The sequence below is a fragment of the Mytilus trossulus genome, chromosome 8 (assembly GCF_036588685.1).
Source record: "Mytilus trossulus isolate FHL-02 chromosome 8, PNRI_Mtr1.1.1.hap1, whole genome shotgun sequence".
NCBI lineage: Eukaryota > Metazoa > Mollusca > Bivalvia > Mytilida > Mytilidae > Mytilus > Mytilus trossulus.
Window position 1 is genome coordinate 72,612,592 of NC_086380.1, and position 13,790 is coordinate 72,626,381.

At 32.4% G+C, this 13,790-nt stretch overlaps 2 protein-coding genes across 2 annotated transcripts in view; both read left to right on the forward strand.

Moving 5' to 3' along the window:
- The window catches only part of LOC134727964 (uncharacterized), a 29,604-nt gene extending 25,856 nt beyond the window's left edge, over positions 1 to 3,748 (forward strand). Inside the window, exons 19-20 of the mRNA XM_063592362.1 lie at positions 80 to 315; positions 3,638 to 3,748. Of these exons, the coding sequence (XP_063448432.1) occupies positions 80 to 315; positions 3,638 to 3,748 (347 nt within the window). The remainder of the gene's footprint in view (positions 1 to 79; positions 316 to 3,637) is intronic.
- A 782-nt stretch (positions 3,749 to 4,530) lies between these two features.
- Positions 4,531 to 12,894, forward strand: LOC134727966 (uncharacterized). Its single transcript, XM_063592363.1, has 6 exons — positions 4,531 to 4,556; positions 5,369 to 5,515; positions 6,259 to 6,428; positions 7,086 to 7,279; positions 10,239 to 10,446; positions 10,877 to 12,894. Exons 1-6 carry the CDS (start codon positions 4,531 to 4,533, stop codon positions 12,871 to 12,873), a joined length of 2,742 nt encoding a protein of 913 aa, XP_063448433.1. The 3' UTR covers positions 12,874 to 12,894.
- Positions 12,895 to 13,790: the final 896 nt, after the last annotated feature.

Here is a 13,790-nt window from a genome sequence, read left to right on the forward strand (position 1 = left end):
GCATTATGTACAATGATCAATATCTCTTATAATTTCTTAATAAACAATTTTACTAAATCAATGTATCTTCTTGTTTTAGTAAGAGGTGGTAGTGCATCCGGTGTTGGGATGTTTATTTATCGTCCTGTGACTCCAGTACCATGTGATTGTCATGCCGCTCTCTTGAAGAAGTGTATTTTAGTGTTTATTCCAATAGTGGGATGTGTGGCATCAGAAGGAAACTTAGCAGCGTCAACGATTGCAAGTTGTGCACTTCAGGATTTTTTCCCAGTAATAGGGTGTGCCGTTTCAGCTGATAAATTAGGAAAATCATCGGTAAGGATTTTCACTATATCCTTTTTTATACTTTTAATATCATTCCTTTCTCAACTTATATTTATTTTAGCAAAGTGTAAGAATGCTTGGCGTTAACATGCTTACTTGACTTGTAATGACCAGTAACCCAATGAATAATTTGTTTTTATTAAATGGTCACATTCGGCAGTAGAGTACAATTTCAGATAGAAGTATAAACGATAAAAGAATCTAAATCTGATAAAGTGTGTTAAACTTTGTCTATTTGTTTGTTGATATTATAGTATTTTTGTCCTTCATCCGACAGTTGCTTGACACCGAAGATGAGGAATCCAAACACGTATAGCACGGCTGATACATCTAATTGATAGATTTATTGCAGTATATGAGGCGTTATACTTGATTATATATTGTAAATATAGGCAGCAGTAGTAACCGCTGTTCAAAAGTCATATATCGATTGAGAGAAAACAATTCCGGGTTACAAACTAAAACCGAGGGAAACGCATGAACTAAAAGGAGAAAACAACAAAATAACAGAACACAGAAGTGCAACACAAAACAAACAACAATGCAACATACATAGTAACAAACAATTGCCATATTCATGACTAGGTACAGGACATTTTTTATAAACATTGTGGGTTGAACCTGGTTTTGTTGCTAGCAAAACCCCGCCCTTGTAAAGCACTTATTGTAAACAAAATATATGTTTTCATTGTCAAGTTTGTCGACCGGATTTTGTAGAAGATTTAACTCCTAGTATCATAAAAACATAAAGTTGTTAGATGTTCTCGTGGTATCGTAAACAACACGTAATATTTTCTTTACCGACGTAGTGGTAACGTGTTCTGTTATTCTGTAGGATTTAACTCGTTGAACTGTCATTGCACAGGTTTTAGGTTTTTCTGTTGTATTATTCTTTTCGTATATACCATGTATACGTAATGCCAAAACATCTATTTGTTGTTTGGATATACAAGTTCATGGCCACGTCCACTATTTGTAGTGTTTCAGTCTGTATCAATCTGATGAGTTGAGCCTTTTTCAACTATTTGTTATAGCTTAGGGAATTCTGGGGTACAGTTGGGATTGCACCAATAGGTTTCAATCCACCATTTTGTATGTAAGTGCCTGTCCCAAGTCAGGAGCCTGTTATTCATTGGTAGTCGCTTATTGATGTGTTACATATTTATTGTTCGTTCATTTTTTTCTCACCTGGCTCACAGAACATGCAAGATTGCAATACAACAAAATTATTCATTAGTCAAATCAAAGATATTTGCACATTATGGAATGTTCAATAAGTTGATAAAAATTTAAAACATTTTATGCTTTTAGGAGACAGCAGTGGTCAATCGAATTAAACCTTACTTGCAAATTTCTTTTTTATTTTGACAAAATGGTCCTTGAGGAAAAAAAGAAACTAAATCTAATATGATGGGATAAAAATGTAATCTTCATATATTTTGAATCTTTGGAAATCATACATGATAACATATCTAAAATCTATACCCTGTTATTTATCGATTAATACATAAGACAAAGAAAATATAAACACATTAATAAATTTTATACTATTAGTACAAATCTTGCAGGAGATAGTCACGATGTTATCTGGTCTGCCTTTTATATCTCTTTAATTTATATTGATTAAGGTAACCCAAAGTTGAGAGATGCACTCGATTATATTATAATTTTATGTTATCTGGTAGACGAAACGCCCGTCTGGCGTACTAAATTATAATCCTGGTACCTTTGATAACTATTTACACCACTGGGTCGATGCCACTGCTGGTGGACGTTTCGTCCCCGAGGGTATCACCAGCCCAGTAGTCAACATTTCAGTGTTGACATGAATATCAATAATGTGGTCATTTTTATAGATTTCCTGTTTACAAAACTTTGAATTTTACGAAAAACTAAGGATTTTCTTATCCCAGGCATAGATTACGTTAGCCGTATTTGGCACAACTTTTTGGACTTTTGGATCATCAATGCTCTTCAACTTTGTACTTGTTTGGCTTTATAAATATTTTGATATGAGCGTCACTGATGAGTCTTATGTAGACGAAACGCGTGTCTGGCGTACTAACTTATAATCCTGGTACCTTTGATAACTAATTAGAGGTGCACTCGTTTATGTTATAATGTTATATTATGTATTTCTATGTATTAAATTTAAGAAAAATGTTCTTTTTTCATTCATTGTCATATAAACAAATATAAATATTAAAAAAAATAGAACATAGGGGTAAAATGTTGAGTTTGGCTTATATCTCTGAAACCAAAGCATTTAGAAGAAATCTGACAAAGTAACATGGTTCGTTATGTCAAGTTCTATCTGCTCTGAAATTTTCCGACCAATCAGGCAACCCATTGCTGGGTTGCTGTCCCTAAATTGGTAATTTAAAAAAAAAATGCAGCTTTGGTTATCACTTGAATATTATTAAAGATAGAGATCAAATGTAAACACAAAGAATGTACATCAAAGTAAGATCTACAAATAAGTCAACCTGACCAAACTGGTCAATTGACCCTTGAAGGACTTATTGTCCCCTATAGTTATTTTTTTTTACAATTTTCATTAATTTAATTCCACAGTAACTACTGGGCCAAGTTCATTATAGATATAGATAATAGTAAACAGCAATAATGTTCAGTTAAGTAAAATATACAAACACATCACCATCACCAAAACACGATTTTGTCATGAATCCATCTGTATCCTTAGTTTGATATGCACACAGACTAAGGTGAACGACACAGGCTCTTTAGGGCCTCTAGTTTAGCATTAATTAGGCAATTATTTGTCTCGTTTGAATAGTTTTGCATTTGCATTTCAGAGCCTTAAAAATCTGATTATTTGGTGTTAGCTTTGCTCATTGTTGAAGACCTCACGGTGTTAATTTCTGGGTCATTTGGTCTCGTGTGGAAAGTTGTCTCATTGTTTTTTATACCACGTCTTCTTTTTTATACTTACAGTTATTTGTCTTTTGTTCCAAATTTAATTGGTTGTTACTCTGTTAGTCTGTAAGTGTTGTCTACTCATTTATACTTACTGCCAACACAAAAAGTTATTAGTGTGTAATTTTCAATATTGCAGGTAGCTATTCTGATACCGCCAGTAATATATTAAATTACAAAAATGTATGCGTTTGTTGGTTTTTTATTTTTGTAGTGAGGTCCCCAGTTAGAATGACCTTATGCATGTTAAGATATTGATCATTATGAACCATATATTTTTCGATTGTGATATCCTATAATGATCTCCATTTTTATTACGGATTTTTAAGTTAAGTATTTTTTCGATGTATTTTTAATTAGCATCTTCTGATTTTAGGGACCGAGTTTACCTGACGCAATTATAGACACAGCCATGTCATGTGTTGTAGGACCATTGTGTAGCGTTTGTGGTAATGTGTACAAGGCTTTAAGTTTAACTTTCATTTAATTATTAACATTAGTCAAATAAATTAGATAATTGTTATCAAAGGTACTAGAAATATAATTTTATACGCCAGACGCGCGTTTCGTCTACATAAGACTAATCAGTGAAGCTCATATCAAAATAGTATTAAATACTAACAAGTACAGAGTTGAAGAGCATTGAGGACCAACAATTCCAAAAACCTTGTGCCAAATACGGCTAAGGTGATTTATTCCTGGGATAAGAAAATCCTTAGTTTTTAAAAGTTTTGGAAAAGGAAATTTATAAAAATGACCATATGATTGATATTTGTGTCAATGGAACCTCGGGAAAGAAAAAAGAAACATCCACCAGCAGTTACATCGACAGATATTTTTTTTTAAAGAAGTAACGGATTTATAAGGCTGCAACAGGTTTGATTTTTGAGTCGTGTAATGATTTAAGGATGTAATTCGGTGAGGTTTTGGAATTTGGGTAAAATGTTTTTTTGTCCTTTGTGTTTTTTTCACATAATACAATGTAAAATATTTTGCCCCATAACACCCTTTTATTTTTCATATATGACTAAATAGCTTATGAGAGGTCATTTCGCAAAATTTAAGCAGATTCTTGATTTTCTTTCTTTTGATTTGAGACCCAATTAACAGCAATTTACATATAAGGCCAAAGTTCGACAGTCTTTATCTGCCATATTTAAAAAAAACAAATATCCCGAAAAGGATCTCCACGACCCATAGATATTTTTAGTTTATTTGATTCTTAACTTATGATTTTCCTTCTTGTAGTATCAGTTTTTAAATAATAAAATGTTGTTTTACTTATTTACACCTTCGTACATCTTTAATGATGAACTTAAACACGTCACAACAGTAGTCGACTGCAATACAAAGACAGGATTCATGAATATGTTATAATTTCTTTTATATTTCTCGCAACAATACCATGTTTTACCATGAAATACTTATTATGTGGATAAAAGTGAACTTAAATGCTTTAAAAGGAACGAAAGATACCAGAGGGACAGACTAAATTCATAAATCGAAAATAAACTTACAACACCATGGCCAAAAATGAAAAATAAGACAAACAGACAAACAATAGTACACAACACACAAAATAGAAGACTAAAGAATAAGCAACATGAATCCCACCAAAAACTAGGGGTGAGCTCAGGTGCTCCGGAAGGGTAAGCAGATCCTGCTCCACATGTGGCACCCGTCGTGTTGCTTATGTTTTAACAAATCCGGTAAATAGTCTAATTCAGTAGGTCACATCATTGAAAGGGAAGGGGATTGTAGTTACGACCTCAGGAACATATCCAATATCATTTGTGAAACGGTAATTCCATAACGGTCAAACAACTCGTGATGGCGTCCAAAAAATTTACAATGGGATGATTTCAACTTCACCATTTGGAACTCTTGGTAAAACATTTATCCATGTATATTTTTTAAAGACTGTGGCATAGAACTTTTCAAATCAGTAGAATAATGCCTGTAGAATAATAAAGGTTGAGGCCATCACTACAACGAGTATTTTGACCCTTTGTCTACATTAATTTTATGATTGTGTATTTGTATGCATGTTAAACTATGTATTTATGTGTGTTGAATTGTAATATTGATTGTGTTATATTTTCCCCAGATGTATACAGGCTTTGGAGCAAGAATGTGGTAACAAAAGAAAACGACGTGATGTAAATTCAGACGTAGTGTACAACGTCATTGTCACATCTAAACCAATGAATAATTTCAGATTAATGGTAGAGGAGATTTTTGGAAACGAAGAAATGTAAGCACTTCAGTACATTTACAAGGTCATAGAATAAAATTTCTGCACATGCACTATTTATGTCATTGATATTTTTTTTCAGATTTTGAGTGCAATTCCAGAAGTTGAAACCTGATTTAAAATCTAAATGGGTATCTGTTTTTGCATTTGTAGTGCATAACGACCAAAAACGACATGTTAGAAAACGTTTTACTCATCAAGTCTAACTTAAAAAGTACAAATAAAGTACGAAGTTGGTAAACATTTTAGGACCTATAAAAGGTTTTGTCAGATATACATATAAAAAGTAAAATCACAAAAATACTGAACTTAGAGGAAAGTCAATTCAGAAAGTCCATAATCACATGGCAAAATCGAATAACAAAACACACCAAAAACTAATGGACAAGAATTGTCATATTCCTGACTTGGTACAGGCATTTTCAAATGTAGAAAACGGTGGATTAAACCTGGTTTTATAATTTAGTGGAAGTTGGTTATTGGTTGCTTTAAGTGTTGTTTGTTAATTGCCTTATTACCGACCATGTCACCATATCTTTAGCACAAACAAAAATGTAAAAAGTGGTCGTAGAGTTTGTGTTTTTCTCAATTTTTGAAGGCGATTTAGTGTCATTTTAGATCTTCACACCATTGTCTTTGGTAGTTTATTGTCTTATTGACAATCATGCTGCAGATTATTTGTTTAGTATTAATGTACATTTTGAAACTTTCTAAATATGTATTGGTGTTTATATATATTTCAGGTTCCAGGTTAATAAAGAGTGGTATCCTGCTTTTAAAACAGTTATTTCTGATAACAGTGAAAGTGGTTCAATACTTTCAAAAGATGAAAAGTCATTTGTGCTGAACACTTTAACAAGTAATATCTCAAAGCCCGTCTTAGACGGATTTTTAGAAAGATGGAACAATACTGGTATGCTTTATTTTAGTTTTTAGTTAGTTTCTGATGATTTTCAAAAAACCTAGAACCTTTGGAAAATGAACTCAAAGATGCAAAAGATAGAATATGGTTTCTTCCTTTTATATATTGTTATACTTATTTTGAAAGTTACTTCTGTGTGTGTTTATTCTTTATTTCGATGACACATTAAATTGTTTATCATTCAACTTGATTGACGAAAATATTGCAAAAGATGTAATGAATTCAGATAAATATTTTGAACATTATAGTTTGCTCTGAATTATTTTTCAAATTACGTAGAGTAAAAGCCTGATAAAGAAAAAAAAACTCCTTCCAATTGTGTTTGCAATTATAAAGTAAGCCATTACAAACTTTAGGTCTTTTTATGTTATAATGTATCTCCTATGTCAGGTTCTATTTTATATTTTGAAAGAATGACATTCGTTCACTGTTTACTGTGTAAAATTTTGAACAAATACTAGTAGACAAAAGCCATGTATAAAACATAACACAGATAACATACGTTTGATCAACACAAAACAACAGCAACATCGGGGCGCACTTAAGTAATGCTAAAAAACAAATACCTGTTGCTCTTCTAATGTAGGATTACATTGTCTGAATGGGAAAGCCATTTTTTAAACGAAAATTCTAAATTCCTCCTTATAGTTTCAGCATGGGACAACGGAACTTTAAACGAAGAAATCAAAACTGGAAGCGTTATAAACCTGTCTCGACTTAGTGTGATGATGCAACAGTACATCACAGACACCAAAACAGCTGAAGACAGGGGATTTAATTCAATATTCAGTGATTTTGATCATGCTTTGAATGCATATGTTTTGGCTGAACAGGAAACTCAAGTGCGTATAGTTATAAATCATTTTATGCTGCAACTAGTTGTGTTTATTTCCTAAAAATAGTAACAAGCTATATTTTGTATAATGGCAATTTCATCATGGAACACTTTCTCTGCGATAAGGGGTTCTTTAAGGGATGAAAATAAGTTTGACATTTGTGTTATGATTGTAAAAACTATCAATTTATTAATTTAAGTTGCAGTATAAAAACAATATTAGTTCAATTTGTTTTTGTACTCGACACAAAACTAAGGCAGGGTTTGGTAGATCCTCGCCCTTCTACAGTGTCTCAGCATTATACAACAAAGTTTTTTTTCTCCTGAAATTGACCTAATATTGTATTTTAATTGTACAAACTATAATAAAAATAAGACGATACAAAAGAAACATTTGATATAGTTCTACAAATATGGACTATACTTTTAACAATTGACGAAAGCGAAATCGATAGTGCTTAAAACATTATTAACAAAAAAAGATTGAGCAACACGAAACCTAAAGCAAATAACAGATAAAAGTGAAGCTATTTGTCGGATAGAGATAGAAAATCAAAATATCATGTCCGCACTCGCTCATTATTTTTATGTTTGGTTGCTGTGTGGAACTCCAGCGACCAAGCTTGAAAAAATGAGCGATTGCGGAGATTAAATTCTAATTAGATTTGATATTATCTATACTGCTTTAGAAACTTCTAAATGTATTTGATCGCAATTAAGCATGACGGGTGTAACATGCATAGCAGGATATGCTTGCTCGTGCGATGAACTCAGTTTTTGATTGATATCTTGATTTTTCTCTTCTTATATATAGGAAGATGTGGTGTGAGTGCCAATGAGACAACTCTCCATCCAAATCCATTCATTTTGTTGATTTACGAGATTTTAAAATTGGTAAATTACTGTCGTCTTAATTTTGTGACTTTATTGGGAAAATTAATCAGATTAAACAAAAGATATTTATTAAGATTCAATATTGGCTTGCTCATATATATGAATTCCCTAACGCATGTGTTTGTAGCAAAATACCTGCTGATATATGCTTTTAATCTGGAATATGATGTTTGGAAACCAAGTTCTAATGTGGGGATGAAGTCCTCATTAATAACAGTAAAAAAGTCCATTAAACAAAGAATAGGAATAGTATCAATGTACTCATAAATTCAAAATCGTCAACTTTTACTTTTGTCGGCGTTGTAAGGTATACATTTATATTTGTAATTAGATTATACTTGAATATGAGAAAACTTTATCTTTTTTTTTATACATGTTTTGAAAACGATATAACCAACACCGAAAACGTTTCCGTATTTCAGTTACCTTTTCAACATAATTATTTTGCAATTAACATGTGACATGACTGATTAAATATAAAAATGTATTTATTGTCACGTCCTCTGCCATGAAGCCGCTGATAACGGAATGAGGTGCCGTTTAAATCATGCAAATTCCCAAATAAGAAAATCTGACATTGTGTTTCTGTTGTGTTGTAGTTCTCCTCTTATATCTGATGTGTTTCCCTCAGTTTTAGTTTGTAACTCGGATTATACATTTTTTCTTAATCGATTTATGAATTTCAAACAGCGGTATAGTACTGTTGTCTTTATTTACAGGAAAAGCACACAGGCACTTGTTTCTATCAATTGGAAGAACCACTATCAACGTATATTTACGAGAAGGTACCCAACTACTTTTTTCACCTCTCCGCTTAAAACCCTTATTTCTCTGTCAATTCAGTCTCAAATTTTTTGTAACATACACCATTCGATTCATGAAAAGTTTATGTTTCAGATGATATGCATTGTATTTACCCTTAGAATACCCCTTACCCCCAGTACACAAGATTTGTCAATAAATTTTCATGTGATCGTTTTTAGTCCTACAAAATACAACTATTTCCGTTTTAGATCATTTGCATAAAACAGTAAAGGATAAATCTAAAGAGTCACAAATGATTAATGTAAAGTCTAGAGAGTGAATGACCCTATGAACTATGAACCGACCAATCACAAGCGGTTTTAAATCTTTCTGCTTTAAACCGGTTGTTGTTGTATTTTGTAGGAGGACTAAAATGAGAATATGAAAATTTATTGACAAGTCTTGTGTATTGGGGGTAAGGGGTACTCTAAGGGTAAATACAATGCATATCATCTGAAAGATAAACTTTTCATGAATCGAATGGTGTATGTTACAAAAAAATTGAGACTGAATTGACAGAGAAATAAGGGTTTTAAGCGGAGAGGTGAAAAAAGTAGTTGGGTACCTTCTCGTAAATATACGTTGATAGTGGTTCTTCCAATGGATAGAAACAAGTGCCTGTGGAAAAGCACTATAGATTTTTAAGTTTAAAAATGTTGCAATCAATAAATTAAAAAAAATATTGAAAGTTATACATGTGATAGTTATAGATTTATTCGGATGTAACGTGAAGGTTAAATTTAACTACACCTTAGATTTTTTTATCAGGTCTTCCATTGTTGTATTAGATTCTGGATTTTCAAATATTTCGGCCTCTTTTATCACTAAGGAGACATTACATGTCAATAGATGAATCTGATGTATAACCTTTGATACCATTTACGTTATTAGAATTCTCTGTTTTAAACATAGCTATATGTGATTAATTGGATTTGTTAACTGGTATAACCATTTTGCGTATGACAAGACAATGCAACTTGAAAAAACATGCTTTTACTATATGATGATTAAAAAACAAGCAATAATCTATAAAGAAATTAATAAAACAAACATTTTGGATTCAGTTCCGCAATCAAGTATTAACCTGTCCATCATCCCTGCATCACTGTTAATTATTCCCATTTCATCACACAGCTTCTAACATTTTAACGTTTTATACATATCTGTCTTCTATTTTGTTGTGGTTCGACCGTTCTTATCGAAGGTAAATTCATTACATATCTTCGAATTAATATTATAGTGATATTGATTTAAAAACTTGTTTATAGGCAGCAGGGAGCAGTAAAAAGGACGGTGCAGTATGTGCTAAGGTCCGTGTGAGAATTGTTCAGGATCTTGTTTTAACTAGAGACGCCTTTAATGCTCGTTTTGAAATCGAAAACGGAGAAAACTCGGCTCTTGAAAGTATTCATGTTGAAATTGAAATCAAGCACAACACTGGAAATGGAGAAGTTGTTAATGAATTGTTTTCTATTGGTAAGTAAAAGTGTATAACATGGCTTTTCTTAGAAACATGTTCAATTTTAATGGTGATCATATTGCTGCACTAAAATAAAAAGAAAACGTGTATAGCCATACCGAAAGCTGTAACTTGTTATAAAAACAATCTTACAATGTAAGATATACAATTGTGATTACTCTGTTATTTTAACGCATTATCAACGTCTCAAATTAAGGAAATTAGACTATTGCAAGTTTCAATTTTGTTTTTTCCCTTCAATTTTCCATTTAGTGAAATATCGCTTTTTTTGGGAGTTTTGAATCTGTAAGCAGTAGTTGGTGAATAATTCATCGTCTATATTTGCATAACAACATATATGTAGTAGACATATCAAAGTTGCTTGTTTGAAATACTTATATGTTACAAGCCTGTTATATGTTATCTATGTAAGCCTCATCTTTACAGGAGACCCAGATTTAATAGGACTAACAGGGGTAGACGGTGACGGTCGACTAGGAGTTGATTTATCTGGATCAGCAGAATGGTTGATTATTCCGTACTCCATTGCAGCACCAAATGATGATGTAATGTTTAATGTTGGTGGAAGATTGTCCTATCGGGTTGGAGGATCAAACTTTTCAGTTCCATTGCTACCGGATACAATAACAGTAAAGCCTAACCCAAGCCTGGTGCTACATTATTTTCACGAAAAGTATGTTAGAGGGGACGATCCTTTGACACCAGAAAAGGAGCCAGTCATTCCATTTACTTTAGCAGTTATGGTAAGAAATTCAGGATACGGAGTCGCCCGAGCTCTTAAAATATCGTCTGCGCAACCGCAAATTATAGAAAATGATAAAGGATTGCTTATTACTTTTAAAATTATTGGAGGTTGTTTAGGTAACAAACCAATCACACCGTCTCTTATTGTTGACTTTGGTGATATTAAATCTTTTGAAACCAAGACAGCCAGATGGATGCTGACGTCAACACTTCAAGGAACCTTCTATAACTTTAGTGCAACATTTGAGAATATAAATCCATTAGGAGATCCACAACTTTCATTATTTGAAAACGTTTGGTATCATGAACTTATTCATTTGGTTAGACTATTCAGTGACGATGAGGATGATGGCTTCGACGATTTCTTAGTAAATGACTTTGTTGATAATAAAGGAATACCAGAAAGGGTATACAACAGTGCGAATGGATCTGATGTCTATGACGTTATGAGTGCAACTGTCCTAGGATTATCGTCAAGCTCTTTAGTTAAGACCGATATGACAAGATATACACTAGTTTATATGGAGATACTCACTAATACATCTAATTGGTTCTATGCAAGGGTAAAAAATAATATCACAAGCCCTCATCATATGTTACTTTCTGTCATGTCAGATGATAATCGCGATATAGTAGTTGATAAAAATATATGGACTACCACTCATATACTGGACTCATACCTTATTCATTTGTTTGACTTTATAAAAAACAATAATAGTGTTTCGGAAGAAATAGAAATGAAATATGTTTTAACATTTGGGCCAAAAAATTTGCATCCTCCAAAATTCAACGAAACGTCTTACTCGATAAAACTATCAACGGAAACTCAAAAAGGATTGTCTATTCTTACAGTTCACGCTTACGATCTCGATAAAAATGAAATTACGTTTGAAATTATTGGATTTGAAAATGAGACATTTGCTATAGACCCCCATACTGGAGTTGTTACTTTATTACACAGTCCGTTAGAAATTGGTGAGATAAGGCTTCGAGTAATGTGCAGAGATGACGGTATTCCATCACTTTCGGGTGTTGTAACTGTGATTGTTTATGTTACATCTGATGAAATCACGACAACAACGATAGTTACCTCTTCGGACGCGTCAACTGATATTTCAATGACGTCACAGTCCAACAAATTATTAACGTCATCTTCGGACGCATCAACTGACATTTCAGTGACGTCACAGTCCAACAACGTATTAACGTCATCTTCGGACGCATCAACTGACATTTCAGTGACGTCACAGTCCAACACTTTATTATCGTCATCTTCGGACGCATCAACTGACATTTCAGTGACATCACAGTCCACCGACTTATTAACATCTTCTGTAAAATTTCCATCAACTTCAATAGTATCCAGTACAAATACCGTCTATTCAAAAGAAGTCGAAACGACAACCGAATCAGCGAGCGATAAAACAACAGTCTCTGAAACAACTGGTTTAGCAGATAAGACAACCGTATCATCTTTTTATAAAACAACCGTACCGTTTACTTCGACGAGCACAGTAGAGCAGACATCCAAATCGATGTATGACAAATCGACTATTCCATTTTCATCGCCAACTGCAATTCAAACGACAGAAATGCCATCGTCTGCAGTAAAACAAGTCATACAGTTTGTACTTTTGGTCGTCACAAATTTTATTTGTCTTTGCTTAGTCTTAATTTAACTGTTCTGGTAGAAAACAAAACAGCACTGATTATTCAAATTTTTTTTTTGGTCAAGCATATTAGAATAAGCCGTCCAAACTGTTTCACATTTGTCATGTTTGGGTCTTCAAAGTTGACATTGCGGTTTGCGTTTTTCTTATTGTTGAAGCCGTATAGCTGCTTATAAATGCTTTCATTCTTTTCGAATGATATAGCACCTAGATGAAAAATAAATTGAATATTTTTTCGCATTGAAATGGGTAATTAGATGCCAATTGAATAAATAATCTTATCATTGAAGGAAGACGATTTTCTTTCCTTCTCCGAATTTTAAACATATCATATTTAATCAAGATTTTATAAGTAGGTAGTTTTATATTTGTTTTTCATATTGTAGTCATTTAAAAAGTTTCATATAAAAATTCAAAATAGTGTGTTGCCCCATATCTACAACATTGAATTGTGGATCAGACGGTTTATATAGAAATGATTTTTTTTAAATACCAGCTACAAATTAATATTGAGGCATGCATATATTAAGAAATAACAAATACCTGGTAACAATGGAAAATATAAAAATGATGATCAAAAGATTAAAGATGTTAACATCCAGATAATTTTTTAAAGCTATGTTTAATGTCTTTCTTTTAACTTTTTTTTTAAAATTCAAACGAATATGATTTGTAGGTTTCAATATTTTATAACTAACATATATTGTTAAGAAAAGTATAAATGTTACTGCCTGTCGTTGCGTGGGTAATGCTAGTTTTATATTCTTAACATATAATACATTCAGCTTTGTCAAAGGTGTTTTACTTTTATTTTACCATATCTTTTATAAAAGAGGGGCTAAAGATATCAGAGGGACATCCAAACTCATAATCTTAAACAGCAGTATCATATCACGAGGGTAATTCTTTGTTATTGATTTGTTTAT